Genomic DNA, 18,316 nt, shown 5'->3' with positions numbered 1-18,316 from the left:
TACCATATCAGTGTGTTGAGTCCACATGGGAGTCCTCACCTGCTGTCAGATGAAGGCACTCTTGATTGGAGACACCTGGAAAATTCAAAAGTGTATATTCCCACCAGAAACCCAGTTGAAGGTAATTGCGCAATTTTCCTGAATTAGCAGGACGCTTATTTTGATTCTTCCATAAAATGCTCTGTGCTTCTGTTTTATTCTCTCAGGTAATTGCCTGAGCACAGCAGCTGACATTAAACTAATCGCATTATTTGAGGGATTTCTGGATCACTTTAGCTGAAAATGAAATGAGTGCTGCCATGTCCCTATGGGTTTTTTTTTTTTTCCAAGGTAAGCGTCGGCCCACGTTAGAAAGCAGCAGTGATTAGGAGGCGATGCTGCAGGCGGAGTGACAGTCAAAAAACAATCCAATCATTTAGGCCTTATCTTTTATTCCCAAAAACCCCAGAGGACTTGTAATTGCATCAGTGTCCATTGGAAACATATGCCAGAGCATATGCTGGAGCTGAACAACAGAGGAGTGGGGGGATGTTTAGGCTGACCCGGCCGACCTCACTTCGCTCTGAGAGCTCCGTCTGTGTTGGTTTAGCGTTGGAACTTGATTTGCACCAGTGATTTCGCAGCTCTTTACTTGGTGGTGTTCATTGATTCTGATCAGCTGCTCTGTCTCTTCAGTACAACCCGATACGGTAGCTTGCATCATGAGAGGCTACCACCTGATAAGCTGTCATTGTGAAGGATGCCTTTCAAAACGAGCAATGGAGGTCCATGCGCGTCGTGTCCTGTGCTGATTCACATTAGTCTGATTCTCCTGTTGTCTCCGGCCCACTCAGGTCTACTCTGTCAACAATGACGAAGAGACGAGCGCCGCTCTGGAGTTCGTGGTGCCGAAGGACCTGGCTGATGGCTTTGTCAACAACAAGAGGGAAATCTACAAGTTCAGGTGCCCTGTAAAAAACATTTAGTTATTTCAACTCAACTAATCCTCTCTTTCTAGTGTATGTAGAAAAATTCCATGTACGGATTTTTGGACTAATGTTGCACTTTCTTCAATTTCAGCACAACAGTTAAAAAAAACCCAACTGGTATAGATAAAGCTTTATATTTACACTTTCAAATCCACTTCTCTGTTGCATACTTCAATTAAAAAACATGAATGATCAGTGGTTAAGTTGTGACCACGGACATGTGAAGTGAATCTTGTTTTGGGGTCATTTCACAGAAGGTAGAATTTAAAACAGACAAGATGTTTAAATAATGTATTAAAAAAATAGAAATACGAAAACTGCAAAGCATAAGGATTAAACAATATATCTAACTATATAATAGTTAGAGGAAAGGCTTTAATCTCTTTTCAATAATGCAGCTCTATATAAGGAATAAAAAACAGTAAACCAGCTTCTTTCACATAAATGCCTTTATGTTTTTTCTTATTTATTTAGTTGGAATTTGTTTTATTGAGAAACGTCCACAAGCACACAAACACAGAATTATTAAAGCCATCATTAGTTGAAACATCAACGATTAGCTGTCAGAAGCTTTAGCACTTTTTGAGATTGTGATTATTCTGAACAAGGAGGAACAAACAGAAGTTTCTGATGGACTTGAGGGAAGAAAAAAAAAACAGGAAAGAAACCTCTGAGCCAAGAGAATGAACCCTGTGGGTATTTGATCGTTGAATGAGAGTCGATAGACAGGAAACAGATCCAGCTTGGTCTCATTAATAAGACTGTACTTCTAGTTTTCAGTGCAGGTAAACAGGAAGGGTCGATCCCATCTGGGCATGCAACACACAAACAAAGGATTTTAAGATTCGTCCAACAATCACAACGATTGAGAAGATGCATGCAGGTTTACTCATCAGAACTTGTGATGCAGAAGGAAATTCCTTCGTTTCTAAACTGCGTAGCTGCAGATGTTACCTAGATGTAATCCTAGGTTTAACATGGAAAGCATCATAGCAGTGAAATGAAGCGGCCTCGTCTGATGAATCATGTTCTCTGACACATCATGTGTTGACTTGACCTCCGAATTGCCCGGCTTGTGGGAGGTGTTTGACAAACAACTGGGAACCATGAAGACTCCCCCTTCACAACTTCCAGTCCGTAAAGGGTCAGTCGCTGACATCCTGGTGAAAGATACCACGGCACCACTCCAGAGGGTTTTCAGAGCCTGCAACTCGGGAGGTCAGAGCTTGCAGGCGGTGGCACCAACGTACTCACAATTGGTCATAAAATTATGGTTGACCTGTGTATACACGTTTATTTAGTTAGTTTCATCATTCGACTTGCTGTTCCAACCTCCAAGACAACACGGCATTCAAAAAGGAGTTGGTGGCTATTTCCATATTCCTTCCCCTTCTCTCTTGTTTATTTTATATCAGACCTTCTGAGAATTCCCTTCAGTTTGAATGTTCTGTTCCCCACTGTTCTCTGATCAATAAATCTCTTTGAGTCGGGATTGTAACAAGCAGGAACTGCTTTCACTAAGTTTTTTTAGAATATAAAAATGCAGATTGCACGTAGCCATCAGCAAGAATCTCCTTTAAATCGGGCCAAATGGAAGCTCGTCTTGTTTCTCTGTACTCACTTTGTCTTTATTCAATCATATAGCATGTTTTGGAGCAAATAAGTCACTAAAGAAGTTCCATTAGATCACGTTTCACAGCGGCAAGTGGCCTGAAATCTCTGTTCTGAATGAACTCGGATGATTCACATGTAATTTCTAATTTATGCTTGCTTTCCTAATAGCTTAGTAAGATGTTCTCTCTCCTGAGAATAATCCCTGATCTTTTTTGTCCTGTATTAACAGGAAAATCTTGTTTATGGAAATTTAACTTTTATGACTAATGATCCCTGTAATCCAATTTTTTGCTTGTGAGTCGTTCAAAAAAAAAAAGAAGGTAAAATGGAATAACACAACAGACAGAATTTAAGCTCTGATGTAATAACTTTTCCCATGAATAATTTATCCAGCAGTTCTGTCAGCGAGGAGCCAGAACATCTGTTTAATGCTGCTGGTAGTGAAAGCTGCAGCCTTATATACCCTCGTGCCACGCTTCCAAGCCCCAAATTCACAGTTAGGGAGTCAGACAGCAGTGGACACAGAGAGCCTTTGAAAACCACACGGTCTTATAATAGCCTGCGGAGGTTCCCTCGTGCCCTTATAGAAATAAAATTTCCACATTTAACAGTCTTCCTGGGCGGATTCCTTTCACGTCTCTCTCATCTCGCTGTGGGATAGAACATGGTGGGTGCTGAGGCCGCTTCAGAAAACAGAATGACTGAGCTGCTTCTCAACCACTCGGGGAAAATAGAAACTTGTCTCTTGTTGTGCTTATTCAATTCTGCTGTGGGTAACTGTGCTGAGTTTTAAATGGTTATGATAGACCACCATGCATATATATATATATGTATATATATATATTTCCTCTTCCTCTCATTGTTCTCTAGATTTAAAAAAGTGTTTGATCAAGCAACGAAGCAAGACGACATCTTTGAAAACATCGCCAAGCCAGTTGCAGACAGGTAAAATCCAGCTAACAATTTACTTGATGCATACTCAACGGAAGCACAAATTGGGAGTATTGCGAGTTAATTCTGAAACATAATCCCAGCGCTGAGCAACGGTCGCCCCTCTGCAGTGTGCCCGGGCCACACGGGCCTCAGCCAGCCTTGTTGACGGGAAGTCGGTAAAGCTCAGCTTTCTTTCGGATGGAAATGGAGGCGGTCTGTGATTTTTGGCTTGTTTTACCTTCTTTAACCACTAAGTGGACGGAGCTGGCAGGCAAGGTGGCACGCGGTGCCATCGCCAGCGTGAGAACATTTTCATACCACAACACAGAGCTGTGCTGTGTTCTGGAGCGGCACTCATTACTCTTTTTTTTTTTTTTTTGTGACTACTTCGATATGTCTTCAAGACATATTGAATTATTTCGCAAATCCTTTTGGGCCTTTTGAAATTTCAAAAGTCAATCATCTTTTTAGTATTGATATTGCTAACAGACCTTATTGTGCTCAGACTTTAAAACACGTGCCAAAAACATTTCAGTTCAGGGGCCACATGCACCTCAATTTCATCTTGAGTGGGCCGGACTTGTAAAATAGTGCCACAATAACCTTTAGATTTAAACTGTAAAGCTTTTCTTTGTCGTGGAGCAAAGTACACGTGATGAAGATGTCTTCAATTTCCCAAAACCAAACAATTACTACAGAAAGTGACTACAATCTCAACATAAATCCAGCTTTAATGAAGCCTTATGGGACAAAATACAGTGAAATAATAAATAAAAAAAACTTATTTTATAGCTGTTGCATTATGGCGGGCCGTATAGGAGCTTGTTGTGGGATGGTTTTGGCCCCCCTGATGTAGATGACACAGAGCACTAACCAAAACATCATTAAAGGCCAACTTCGCCCTTTTGTGGTAATCGAATATCATTATTGCATAAGCTTAGAAAAGCATGAGATTGAGAGAATGAAGAAATAGGCATGTTTTTTTGAAATAGAAAAATAATACAATTTGAAACTCCTTGTTGAAATGCAGTTTTACCACTTTACCGAAGGGAAATTCTTGCCGTGTCTGACCGAGCTTTACACTCCTGTTAGAGTTCATCCAAATGGGGACTGACTTCCAGAGGAATGAGAAAAACCACAACAGAGGGAATTTACTTGGAATTTCCTGTGATCAAATGTTGCTTGTGCTATTGTTGTTGTTGTGTGGAGAAGCTTCTTCCACTGATCCTCCTCACCAAATGTCTTCTCCTGGCTCAGCTTTAGCTTCTCCAACATTCCAGCCCGTCTTCTTAATCACCATCGCGGCTATTTGTGGAATCCCACAAGTGGTTTGTATTATCTTTTGCCATTAAGAAACAAATAAACCACACAGTGCCCTGTCTTGATCAGTCGACTGAGGACTTGGATGAATTTGATCTGACTCACACTTGTTCACTGATTCATGTATTAGGTTGCCCTCCTCACGTAACCCACTTTAGAGTCCCCCCTTTGTATGGCAGACAATAAACATCAGGCTAAGAAGCTCCAGATACAACCTGACCGGTTGGTGCCGTATTGATTTTAACTTGGGGTCTTTTAGACTTTCATATGAGCTCAGAGTTTGCAGTCTAGACGCTGGTCACCCTGTCTCGTCGTGACAGATCCGTCTCCCCAGTCAGGCATCTCTTAGTCTACCGTTACCGCCTCCCCCCTCTGCAAGGTTCCCATCTGCAAACAGTCTTCAGAATTCCAGAAAAGTTTACATCTTCTGAATCCAGTCTCACCATTGTGACTAAAACAAAGGGACGTGAAATAGTTTAAATAAGCAGGGGTAGCACAAGACCTACAGTTACAATTATAAAAATGACATTAAGAAGAAATATGAAAGATATTACTTTCTGTTTCAAAGTTTTGTGAAATGAAAAAAAAAGAAAAACCTTCTCCTAAAGCTGTTGCGTTATGCATATTTTTCCCATTTGCTTGGTGGTTTGGTGGGCCAGATTAGAGCCTCTTGTGGGCTGTTTCTGGCCCACTGACCTTATGTTTGATCCCCCTGGTCTAAAACATGAATGGCTGAAGTGGTTAACGACCAAAATCCAGAAACACCAATGCAGTTTAGTATCCTGACATTGACATGATCCCATTAAGAGAGGCGTATCCAGTCACAGAAATCACAAACAGAATTACATTAGGACAGACCGTGTCTTTCCTAAAACCCCATGTAGTTAGAAAACACTTGTTCAGGTTCGGTCAAAGATTTTTCTGAATTGCAGCAGCTTCAGTGTCACTGCACTGAAAGTCCTCCGCGTAGACGCATCTCCTTTCAACTCGCGACGACTTGCAGGTTTTTGTTTTGGTTGGCCGTCACTCATGGTTGGCCGTTTAACTCAAACTTCTAACTCATTTACTTGCATACTGTCTCCACTGTGGTGTTACCAAAACCAGTCATTTCAAATCCAATACAGTAGTTTCAAAACAAACCAGCATTAATCGCTCCAGGATATCAACAGCCATTGTGGGGATGTTGGGCTGGCAAGGTAAACTCTCTCAGCATTTCAGTCAAATTTTTTTTTCTCGGAGAGCTTTTTAAGATTCAAGATTCAGCTGCATCAAATGCTTGCATGTCCAGCTTCAGTGAGAACAACAGGGGGAACAAGGATCTTTTTGCCAGTTGCCAATCTCCAGGACAGCTGAGGTGTAAACAGGAACAAGCATTAGGAAACGCCCATGCCTTAGTGGCCGGGCCCAGGCCGCGTCGTTAGCCCTGACCTTCAGCCGAACACTGAGCCTGTGTCCTCTCTCCACGCTGCCAATCACAACCATGACTCACACCACAATAAATGGCTGCCATTTGGCTGCCCGAGTCCGACTAACCGACCGCTGCTCTCATGAGTGGACGTAGTGTTTCATACAAACTGACGTGCAGATTTTCCCCTTGCACTTCTACTGCAGGGCGTGTGGCAGCACAACGCGCAGGAAAGGAAACCCGCGCACTGCCTCGATAGCTGGTCAACAGTTCCATTAGAATAAGCGAGAGGCTTAAGTTTGCTTATAATTCATCTCGTAAAGTATAGTGTAAAGATATCCTCTTCCTCGCAGTTGGCAAGTGAGAGAGCTCGGAGTTTATCCACACCTTTGATCCAAGCTCATGTGTCAGAAGGTCCTCTGTCATTTTACTATTTCTGGTTGATTTTTTATTTTTTTTTCCAAGCCTACTAAACAGAAGCGTATTAATGCCTATGTACCGTATGTCATCTTCCACAATTTTGGAAGTTAATTAAATTTGAATAGAACTAGACACCATTGGTTTCCATGGCTTGTGGCACATGCACAAGGGCAGCTCTGTGCCAAACCAAAATTTACCGGACCCTGCCTCGCGGAGCGAGTTTGGACCCTTTCTGTCACTCACACGCCGAGACATTCCTCCCTCACCAGCAGATGTCTGTCGCCATAGCCACTCACACTCGCTGCCATCCGTTCCTGTGGATTTAAAGTGTCATATTGAATTTGTTTCGACTCTCGTGTCTGCTTAGGTACCGACTTGATTGTCTCTCACAGTTTTGCAAGGGAAGATGGTGAAGTCCTCGGAAGCACGCGACGCAACAGAGCAGAGTTTGGTGACATTTAGAGACGAATGCATTGTCCTTCCTGGATATCCGTGTCAGTGAAGCTGGATTTTAAGGGAAAGTAGCTGTTGCTTGGTAGCATTTATTGAATCTTATTCTTTAGAAGGTACAATCGCTTACTTCATTTCCCTCAAAGTGCTGATCGATTTGTACGTTCATATTGTGTCATTACCCAATTTCAAGATGAAGAATACTCCAATGACCCTTTGTTGCTTTCTGTGGCTGGGTGAAAAGTGAGAAGAATGGCTACATAGCTGAACGCACAGACACACTTGACATTAAGACAATTACTTGTAGTCAAAGAAAATCATGATTTTATCCAACTTTCAAGTTTGTCACCTGCTACACTGTGACTCTGGCTTCAAAAAATTGTGTAGTTGGGGTCCAATCATTTTTATAGTACAATTTGAAAGTAACATTGACAAAAATATCCATCAATATTCATTATAATCTTCTGGAGATTAGTAAATGAAGTGAACCAAGAACTGAGCCATTGTTCCAATAGCGTTGAGGTACAAAGTACAGAGGACTAAAAGCTGTGCATGCAGTCCAGTCATATTGATGTATAATGAGACAATTTCTGACCCTGTCAGAAGATGATCTAAAGCTGTCTTTGGTCGTAAGACTATCAATTGCCGTCGCGGCACAACATAAGACCTCTGTTATTCAGCCACAACAAAAGATGTTGCCACAATTGCTCATCTTTTGTCTGGGATAGACCATAAGTGCATGGTGTAAACTAGCCAAGACTTGACTTGATTATGATATAACCAATAATATCAATAAACATAACTGAGTGGTTTTAATCTTTTAAATGGGGAAATACACTCAATAGGCACTAAGTCCCATCTGTAACCCAAGTCTCTGATTTTATGTCCTCAGAGTTACAAGAAAAAACACATTTCAGAAATAAATGATCACCAGTTGGTATGATTTATCTTCCAACCTCCCTAGTTATCAAGGGACAAAGTCCTTCTTCCAAATACATTTGGAAATAATCAGGGTTTGGCTGCGTATGTGGCCTCACTTTACTCAAGATTTATCGATTTTCTTGGTACTTCCGGCAGATTTGCCTCAGTACAGACTCTTCTAAAATTGCTACTGTAATCATCAATATGACCTATTTCTGATATATTCAACAGATTCCACTTGTGGCTGGCCTAAAAAATTAAGACATGACACTCATACTTTATATTGTACTTGCATGTGTTCTCACACTGTTATTTAAATTCTACCGAACCTCTCCATAAGAATGTCAGTCAACTATTTTCCCAGTGTCATATACATGCCTGTGTGCCCCTGCAGTGTTTTGGCAGGCTACAATGGCACTATATTCGCATATGGTCAGACGGGCAGTGGGAAGACCTTCACCATCACCGGAGGGCCAGAGCGGTACGATGATCGTGGAATGATTCCTCGCAGCCTGTCATACCTGTTTGAGCGCCTAAGCCAGGTCAGTCCGTTGATAGATGACCAGTTCAATTGATGCATTCACAAACTGTAAATCAAATGTGGCTATAAATGTCTTAAAGTATCTTTGTTTCACAGGACAGCAGCATGGTTTCTACCATCCACATCTCCTACCTGGAAATTTACAACGAGTCAGGATACGACCTTCTGGACTCAAGACATGAAACTTCCCGGCTGGAGGACTTACCGTCAGTGCTTTTTTCATGCTTCCATGCTTTTGAAGATGTCGAACTCGCACAGCGTGTTTTTTCCCCCTATAAAGACATGCACCAACTTATATGAAAAGTTGTGAAGGCCAGTAACGCATTCTCCTCAACCATTGTGGTTTGAGCTGGGCCTTGTTCTTACACAGCCCCGTCTCGGCATTGCTAAGTTGCTGTGTGGTGAAATATGGAGACTCGAAGATTTACCAGCATCCATCAGCGTCCAGCTGACATCAGACCATGGAACGGGCATGGTAGCCGTAAACCCAGTGGCAGACTCCACCGCTGGAGTTTTTTCATAGCCGGTCACTGTGGCTGATTTCATTCACGTGCCTCTTGTTCTTTGTTTCTTTTTGTTTCTTTTTTTTTCTTTTTTTTGAGGTTTTCTCTGTCGGGCTTAATCTAATTGTATTGCAGGACTTCAAGACATCACATCATCTGAGTTGATCATTTCTGGTGCACCCATATTTTCATGTACCGGTTCCATTTAAAGAGTTCTCCTTTCGTAGGATCCAGCTCAAGGTTTAGATACCCACAAATCACAGTCCTCTGGAAATAGACGGTACCCATCGTTAAGCATGCTGTGGCCACACTTGCTGATTCAAGGAGAAGCTGTGGCGCTGACAAATTTCTTTCTTTAACTGTTCAGTTTCAGGCTGTAGTGGCCCTTTTTGTTTTTGACATTCTTGCCCCTTAGCTGCATTATTTCAGTCATTCATTTCTACCCTTTAAAAGTGAATTCCTTCAATTGCTCCATGGTTTTATCCTTTTTAAATACATTAATCAAGCTTTTTTTTTTTTTAATGACTGGCTGTCTCGAAAACAAAACGGAAAAAAACAAAAACTCTACCAGCACGCAATGTTTAACCGCATTAAGATTAATACTGTTTTATTAAACTCCTCCAATTATCAACACATGTTAAGATAATTACCTACATGTGTTCTCCATTCATTCCGCCCTCTTCGACTTGTCAGTCCAGTAGCCATACTGTCACATCCCTGGCGTCTGCACGGAAATGATGTGGTAAGATCAGAGGCGGCACGAGGCACTTAAACCCGTCTGCCAAAGCGCTTTGTTTCAGTGCCTCATGTGGGAAAGATCTAATCAGAGTTAGTTTTTTTTTTCACACAAAGAAACCCTTGTTTTTTATCAAGGTATGAACATCTAGATAGATAAAGCACATGTGACAAAATGATTTGCGGCACACTCGCCTACATATGTGGTTTGTTTGGATTTGAAGCTGAGGTGATTTGAAGTAAAACAGGCGACGTGACATGTGATTTAGTTCCTTTATTTGGCTTCCATTAGATACTTTCCTGATATATATATATATAATCTTTTATAAATGGCTCGAATTACATTTTCATGTTAACCTTCTTCCCTCTGCAGAAAAGTAACGATTGTGGAGGATCCAGACCTGAACATCCATCTCAAGAACCTTTCCATGCAGCAGGCAACCAATGAGGAGGAAGCTCTCAATCTACTCTTCCTGGGGGACACAAATCGTGTCATAGCTGAGGTAAAAGAAACGGGTGTGAAGAATGGATGGTACTTTACTTTCATTAGGATTACTACGAGGAAAGATAGATGATTTCGGTGGTGTGGTTGCACTGTCTCTGGGCACGTTTGTTATTGTGTGTGCTTTTGTGTCATCCCTGCGACGTGCTGATGACCTGCCCTGGGTGTGTCTTGCATCACACTATCGTTGACCCCGGGTTGGATAAAGGAGGCATAGAAATTAAATGGATGGATTTAGCTGTTTTGTCAACATGCTCTACATGCAGATTTCTTGGTAATTACTGGAGATCCGATACAGAATGTCTACTGACTACTCCCATTGTAAATGAACACAAGGTATTTTGTTGTTTTTCACCCACCATTGCAAATTTCTTTCTAAAAGCTACCTTAGGAGCCTTCTAAAATATCAGCTTGGCTCATTGTGGTTTCTTTTACCATGTTTTTTTTTTTTTTGGTGCCAGTAAAAACAAACATTTTGTCTGTAATTTTTGTTTATGTTGTTGCAGGTTTTATTTTTCCTTTCTATGTTCAGACACTCAGACTCCCCACATAGATGAGACATACGGTGGGTCAGCTATTGTTTTGCAACCTGCGATTTGAAGCACAGGGCTACTCTCGCCTTGTTTACCCTTGTTGCCAGTTTGTATGTAAATAAAAGACAGTAAAAGTGAGCTGGATAATTAAGTTTCAATGAGAGGCTTTCCTTTCACTTTTGACAAGTACTTTTTTTGATGTGGACGTGATTCTCGGGTGACACATAGCCAGCGCAAAAAGAAATATTGGAGTTATGGGACCTAAGGATGAGTTTTATCTGTAAGTCTAACATGGGTTTTCCCATAATATTGCTAAGTATGGGAAACACGTAAGACTGATATCCCACCAAGCCCATTATCAAGAACAATTTTGCATTTGTTCTTGCCTCTGATGGGAGGACACACTGCTTGTGTCCTCTGCACTAAATCCTGAGGGGATATTTCAGTGGAAACACTTTATTGCATGTTGCAGTATAAAGCACACAAGTACGTATTTACACGATTCAAAAGGGAAATTTGAGCACTGTCCACCCACACAGAGACTCTTCTTGACTTGTCCTCTCTGGGACATCATCACAACAAGGTTTCTCTGGAGCCTGAAGCAAACAAGGAACAGTCAACATAATCCGCATATCACTGCCAGAATCATCACAGAAGCTGTTGCTCCACATAGACTTCAAATAGAGCAAAGCTTTGTTTCTTCTCTTGCTCCAAGCCATGTGGATACAAGATGACACGTCCATTCACGCCACACTCAGCAGACCATGAGCTCACTTGCTTGGAGACTTGGCAATCCCCTCCACAGTTTTATTGGAGAGGAAATAAAATACACCTTCTCAACTCCTCACCCTTCGCTCAACTTGGATAAGGAAACGCTTCCTCTCATCTGGTCTTTCTTCTGTGTGTCTGTTTACCATGCTCCCCGTTGATGCAGGACTCCTCCCCTCTATCTGCATTCTGACTGCCTCTTGAACTCGCAGGGGTGAATCGGGTGCAAAGCATGTGGTCGACCAGTCAACTTCGGTCTTACGGTTTTGAATCAGCAATCAAAATATTTTGCAGCACCAGACTGGCTCATTCTGCTGACCTGCTGCAGCACCATGTGTGGTCAGTGCGTGCTCTTGTAACAGCAACATGTGGTCAATTTAGAGCACAGGAGAGTAAAGGAAGTGACTCAAGTGAGGCTGCATTGTCCTGCTGTTTTTGTTGCCCCTCCTGGGTAGACGGGTGTCTCTTTGGGCAGCCGCACAGTTCATGAACCGTCACAGTTACACACTGTACTTAATATATTAATAGTTTTTGTAAGACTCCCAAGTGCTATAAAGTCGTATTATATGTAGTTCTGGCATGGCTATGTACACTAGGGTGTCAAACATAAAGCCCGTGGGCCAGAACCGGCCCGCAAAAGGCTCCAATCTGGCCCACCACACTGGCAAAATATTACGTTAACTTCCTCTTTGAGTGAGACTTGAGAGGACAATAAGAATGACTCTGGAGCTTGTGTCAAACTAGAAGCACTTAGAATTGTATTGTTGAAAGTGAGGCTTTTTGGAAGCTGGAGACTCAGAATAAAATGGTCTTGTCTATAAGTCGGAGAGACTGTGGACGATATACAATAGTCTTGGAAGAAAAGAAAACCTGACATTAAATGTAATACTTTCCCAGTAACCAAACAGTTCGTTCTTGATAAATGTCACGGTATGAAGGACACAAAGCCTTTACAGATACGCGTCAGCAGTCAGTACTTATCAATGTGCAGCTGTCAGTGTTTTTGAAGACATAACTGTCTAGAACAGTTTCAGTTATGAGAAATACTTCAGCTAGTCTCAGAACACTTTTCCATTTTTAGCCTTTGGAGTCATTCATTTATGTTTTATTTTTCATTGCATATTTTTTTTAATATTGATTACAAATGGTAGGGTTCATTCACAAAAGTACTCTAATTCAGAGTTGAGCCTATATCAACCATACCATTTGACCAGTGACAGGTGATGTTATTAACTCTGATTGATGCCGATTGATTAACACCTGAGATCATGAACAGCACCATAAGCATTGTTATAATTGGAATTGGTATTACCTGATGGCAGTGTCCTCTTTCATTTGGATAACTGGCTTTGCCTTTAAGCATAGGTTTTCAAGAAAATTTTGAGAAGCACAATGATGATTTTGGAATGTTAAAATCAACAGTTATTTTCAGTCCTCTGTGTTAAAAGAAAAAAAAAAAAATCTAAATCAAAGATTTCAGATATAAATCCTAACTGTTCAAAGGTCAGGGCTATTTAGAGTTTTACAGTGTTAAACAGGTGCGCATAATGTTTTGGCTGATCCATGTAAAAAGCAGCAGATTTGATTGAAAGTAAATTGTGTTTTTGCTGATCCCGCCCTTCATTTCATAATCTCCACTTGCATATCAGAATGTATTGTGTATCACAACACCAGTCAAAGGAACTGAACAAAAATAAAACAAAATCAGTGCTCAAACCTGGATACTCTATTCTTCCCCCTTACCCTTTACATAATCCCGTCAGGTATGTGACCCCCTGCCTCTTTCCAGGGCCTTGGATGACATTACTCGTACTTTGAGGGGTATACTTTGGAGCAAAACATGTGCAGAGTGAGGGGAATTCGGACCGAGGAGAAGGGATGACAGCAGTGGGTTAAGATTGCAAAAGATCTGTCACGAGCTGTCACACAGCTAACAAGCAAGTGTTGGCACATTTACCCCAACAAACGGTCAGGGCACCTTTTTAGAGTGGATGACCTGAAATCTCCCCGAGCATGATTGATTCCCTAACCGTTTAATGTGTACCCCCAGTGATGTGGAGGAAAGCCATAAATATTTAATTTTGAACAAAACTCAGAATAAACAAATGTGTATGTATGAGTACTGAACAAAAAAAGCTTTTTGAAAGATAAAGCGATGTCTGTTGTGATGCCGCCACTTTGTACAGTGTGACTGTGGCGGAATCCTCACGTTAGGAGTAAGAAAGTTTCCTTTGTGAACTCTCTGTAGCTAATCAGAAATTTACACTTCTGTATTTTCAGGTTGCCCACAGTGGTGGTACTTGGTGATCTCAACATTTTATCAGGCGGTACAAAATATTAAAAAGATTATTGTTTCACCCCGGCACAAAACCTCTCTAATTAGTATTTACATCTACATTTGTGAAGGGATGGGAAAAGAAATAATGCAAAATAAAGAAACGCTTTAAGACGATCAAAACCTATGCATGGAATATGAAACAGTCTACTTGAGCTTGAACAAAGTTATTTCCATCTGCCTGACCAAAACAGTTGAAAGTACACGTGCATGTCATTTCCTGCCTCTTTCTATGCCGAGTCTGTATATTTAGTCTTTTTCAAAGTGAGCATTTATTCGTGTTCAGCTAAATGCTATTTAAAGCCACCATCACATGTTCAAGCTGCCTTTGGCACCAACAATAAATGAGATAAAAGACCCGACTCAGCACTAGGTTAGTGACTCTTCGTCTCTTCTGTTCATTGTTTCAGCGGGGATGCCATGAGTAAGCCATCCCACTCTAATAAGGCTTGTTTGTTCAAAGTGACTCATGCTCTATTTCTGCCTCCTCCTGGTTTCAGCCTGATTCCTGCTGTCCCAGTGACCATCTCAGCATTTGTGAAGCCTACACAATGTGTTTACAGCTCAGTGGTATCACGTGGTTTGGCTTTCATCTTCTAACCCGTGGGAGAAAATAACAACCAAAGCAGACAAGTTTTTTTGTTGTTTTGCGATATGAAAATGTGCTGCAGATGGCGTGTGAATTGTGTTTGCCTCGCCACCCGGTGCACAAACGTTTCAAGCTTCGGGAAACGCTCGCAGACACTTAATTGCAACAATATTGCTGTGATTGCTGAAAAGACTCTCTCATCACTTTGTCGTTCGCAGACTCCTGTCAACCAGGCATCCACTCGTTCCCACTGCATCTTCACCGTGCACATCTGCAGACGAGAGCCCGGCTCGGCCACCCTGAGGCGATCCAAGCTCCACCTGGTGGACCTGGCCGGATCAGACCGAGCGAGCAAGACTGGTTTACATGGGAAGCTGCTCACCGAGGCCAAATATATCAACCTCTCTCTACATTTCTTGGAGCAGGTAGACTCTTATCCAAATAATTCAGTTGCATATGATTTTGGGACTTGTAGATCAGGGGCGTCAAACACATTTTAGTTCAGGGGTCACATACAACCCAGTTCTATCTTGGGTGGGCCAGACTGGGAGCATAGTGCCATTATAACTTTTAAATTTAAACTTAAAAATCTTTCTCTGTTGTTGTGCAGAGTGTACATGAAGATAATGTCTATATTTTCGGAAAAATCTAACAATTTCTACCGAAAAACATTACCATCTCAACATAAAGCCAATTTTAATGATAACTTCTGGTGCAATACAGTGAAATGGCCCCAAAACTTCTCCTATAGCTGTTATAGTATGCCCTGACAGTATAACTTGTTTGCTACTGCTAGTTTGTATTTTGGCAAAGAGGCAGCTATCTTTCATGCCGTTATCACCGATATCTCAGCTCAGGTCTCTGTGTTGTATTCTGTCCATTACTCAAAAAGTTTGTTTAAAACTCTATGTTTTCTTTGAAATGTTTAATATTTGCTTGGTGGGTTTTTGGGCCGGACTGAAGCCTCTTGCAGGCTGGTTTTGGCCACGGGCCTTATCTTTGAAACCCTTACTCTTGCACAGTCCCATTGTTCATGATAGCATATGGAGATATATTTTCTATCGAAATTGCATTGCTTTTGTGGAAAAACGTTATCAAAGACATTGTTGACTCTAAGAAGAAGATCAAGAATTCTCTCTCCTGGACTAAATCGGTGCATTCTTGAATTGAAACAGCACTGACAGATATCAATCTTGCCTTCATTCTGGAGCAACTGAAGTAAAATAAGGTGGTTGGTTTACACAAAGTTCTCCATTAACTGTGCGAAAGGGCCAGCATCACATGACCCAACCTCCACGATTCCCTGACCTCGTCCCAGCTACAATTGATTTGGGATTCGGTGACCTGCCGAGCAAAGGAACAGCAGCCAACAAGTGTCCAGCACATGGTGTGAATTCCTTCAGGACTGATGGAAAAATGTGTCGGCCTCATGAAGCTTGTTGAGAGAATAACAAACTGTGTAAAGCTGTTCATAGTTTCCTCCATTATTGTTCCCCGATGAAGAAACTTGTACAAATAATGAGCAATCCTTCGAACAAAGTCTTCGTACACATGTCCATGTGGCTAAACTTGTGACTGTTACTGTATGAGTTTGTTTTTTCATGTCAGCTTCTTTCATTGCTGTTTTCTTCAGGTCATTATTGCGTTGTCGGAGCGAAATCGCTCCCATATCCCTTACAGAAACTCCATGTTAACGCTTGTGCTGAAGGACAGCCTCGGAGGCAACTGCATGACCACCATGGTTGCCAACATGGCAGTCGACACGAGGAATATTGATGTAAGGATGCCCACTCCTCACAGCTAGGTCACATGCACATGTGGGATTAGTATCTAAGACATGATATATTGTGATCATTTTCTTGCGTTTTAGTTGAGCAAATACATAAAATCTGGACTAGATTATGAAGTCATTATGATGTAGACTTCCATGCAGAGAAGTGCCGACATATTTTTACGACTGTTTTCCCAGGAGTCCATCTCGACGTGCCGATTCGCTCAGCGTGTGGCTCTCATCAAGAACGAGGCAATACTGAATGAAGAACTGGATCCCGCCCTGGTGAGACAGCCAGACACACTCGCGGCACTTCAACCAGTCTCTACGATTCCCATAGCTCGCCCACAAAATCACACCACAGAAAGCATGACTTAGTATGCAGCTTTATCGTGGCCAGACCCTCCTCATCACTTCCAGACCTGAAGTTTGATGAGTGAATGAACTGCAATGTGAATCCCGCTTCTGAATTTAACTAAGTGGAACCCACCATGTGCTTCAGCGTCCTCTTTTTATTTCCAGTTCTAAATTATTTTTTTCCAGTCTGACACAGTTATTCTGAAAGGAGCAGTTTTTCACCTTCGACACAAGGAGGCCCTCAAGTCTAGTGATGTATAAGATCTTCCTGATTTGCAGTTCATTGACATTTATAGCCAGCATCATACAAGTTCTGGGTGGGATTCGACTTCAGAACCTTTAAGTTTTGGTAGTCATGCTTTCAAGAATTGCCTTGTTTTCCAAGTACATCTCCCACATGTCCAATCAGAAAGAGATTGAACATCTTTGTGATGTAAGTAAAATCCTCCTGATCCATATTTTAACATGGCAGAGGGCATTATTGTGCTAAATCTAGTTGTTGTTATTGAGCAATATTCTGTTCCCATGAAGTGGATCACACCAAATGGTTCAGTCTTCACTGTGAACATAGTTCAGTTTCAACTGTAAACATGCCTCTATGCCTCTAATGAATCTGTGTGAGTATGTTGGCCATGTGATGGATCGAATGGCCCCATAAACACATGTAAGCCTGGAATCGAACCAAGAGTGTTAACCACTAAACTGCTGTTGGTGCTATCACAATTTATATTTTTACTTGCCTATTTTCTTTTTTTACTATCCCATTCATTTCAAAATCTTCACATATCACATCTTAGTCTGGTGAGTGTTAAATGTCAGTGCTGTCATTAAGGATGTGGAATTGAAGTTGTGAAACTCACTGGAATTGTGTGGAAATAACCCGGGGAAGTTGCGGTTGTCCAGGATTGATCACCTCGAAAGTCTATACCAAAAAGAAATTTGTGAGAATGGTCAAATATCATGGCAACATTTGCAAATATGTATGCCGATGTCAAACGACTTGTGTCTACAGTGTGAGAGGTTCATAATTCATTTAAATGACCGAAGACATGCTGCTGTATCGGCCTTTCATTTGCCTTTTAACACTAATCCTAATCTATATGGGTTTTACCTGAGGAACACAAAAACAAATCAGAGCTCACCAGAAAAACTTCAACTAGTTTAAATCTATGCAGTAATTGCTTTTCTTCACCCTCTTTACAATATTCCGTGACACCTTTTCCTATTACAATGTGCCAAGAAACAGCCCTGGTAGTTGTTGAAAAGGCTCCTTGGGGGAATTACAATATAGCAAGTCGTCACAGCTCCAGTATATCGACTTCCTGTGCTGCCGCTCAGATATTATCCAGCATCAACTACTGTATTACTGCTACTGTATTACTGCTACTGCGTCTTGGCTGGCCACTTGCAAACCCTGCAGAGGTATTTTTAAGAGAGTCTGCGGCCGGCTCAGTAATTGTGACAGTGTCTGGCTGCTCCCAACTGGGTCCAGCACAGTGAGAGCTCCAGGCAAACCCAAACTTCGTGGGCAAACTTCTTGTCTCTGTTTATGGATTTTTAGTGCGGTTCTCATTTTTTGCTCATGTCTTTCCGTCAATTTCTCTCCCAGTTTTCACCAAAACGAAAACTGGGAGAAGAAGAAAGTATAGCT

The 18,316-nt window shown here is 41.6% G+C and overlaps 1 protein-coding gene across 1 annotated transcript in view; it reads left to right on the top strand.

Annotated features, from left to right (window-relative positions):
* Positions 1 to 18,316, top strand: part of kif6 (kinesin family member 6) — a 71,895-nt gene that overhangs the window by 2,073 nt on the left and 51,506 nt on the right. Inside the window, exons 2-9 of the mRNA XM_080480525.1 lie at positions 834 to 943; positions 3,453 to 3,527; positions 8,426 to 8,573; positions 8,669 to 8,778; positions 10,184 to 10,313; positions 14,756 to 14,962; positions 16,171 to 16,314; positions 16,507 to 16,593. Of these exons, the coding sequence (XP_080336651.1) occupies positions 834 to 943; positions 3,453 to 3,527; positions 8,426 to 8,573; positions 8,669 to 8,778; positions 10,184 to 10,313; positions 14,756 to 14,962; positions 16,171 to 16,314; positions 16,507 to 16,593 (1,011 nt within the window). The remainder of the gene's footprint in view (positions 1 to 833; positions 944 to 3,452; positions 3,528 to 8,425; positions 8,574 to 8,668; positions 8,779 to 10,183; positions 10,314 to 14,755; positions 14,963 to 16,170; positions 16,315 to 16,506; positions 16,594 to 18,316) is intronic.

This window comes from Lipophrys pholis, assembly GCF_963383615.2.
Source record: "Lipophrys pholis genome assembly, chromosome: 14".
Taxonomy (NCBI): domain Eukaryota; kingdom Metazoa; phylum Chordata; class Actinopteri; order Blenniiformes; family Blenniidae; genus Lipophrys; species Lipophrys pholis.
This window is presented reverse-complemented; position numbering and strand designations above follow the sequence as displayed.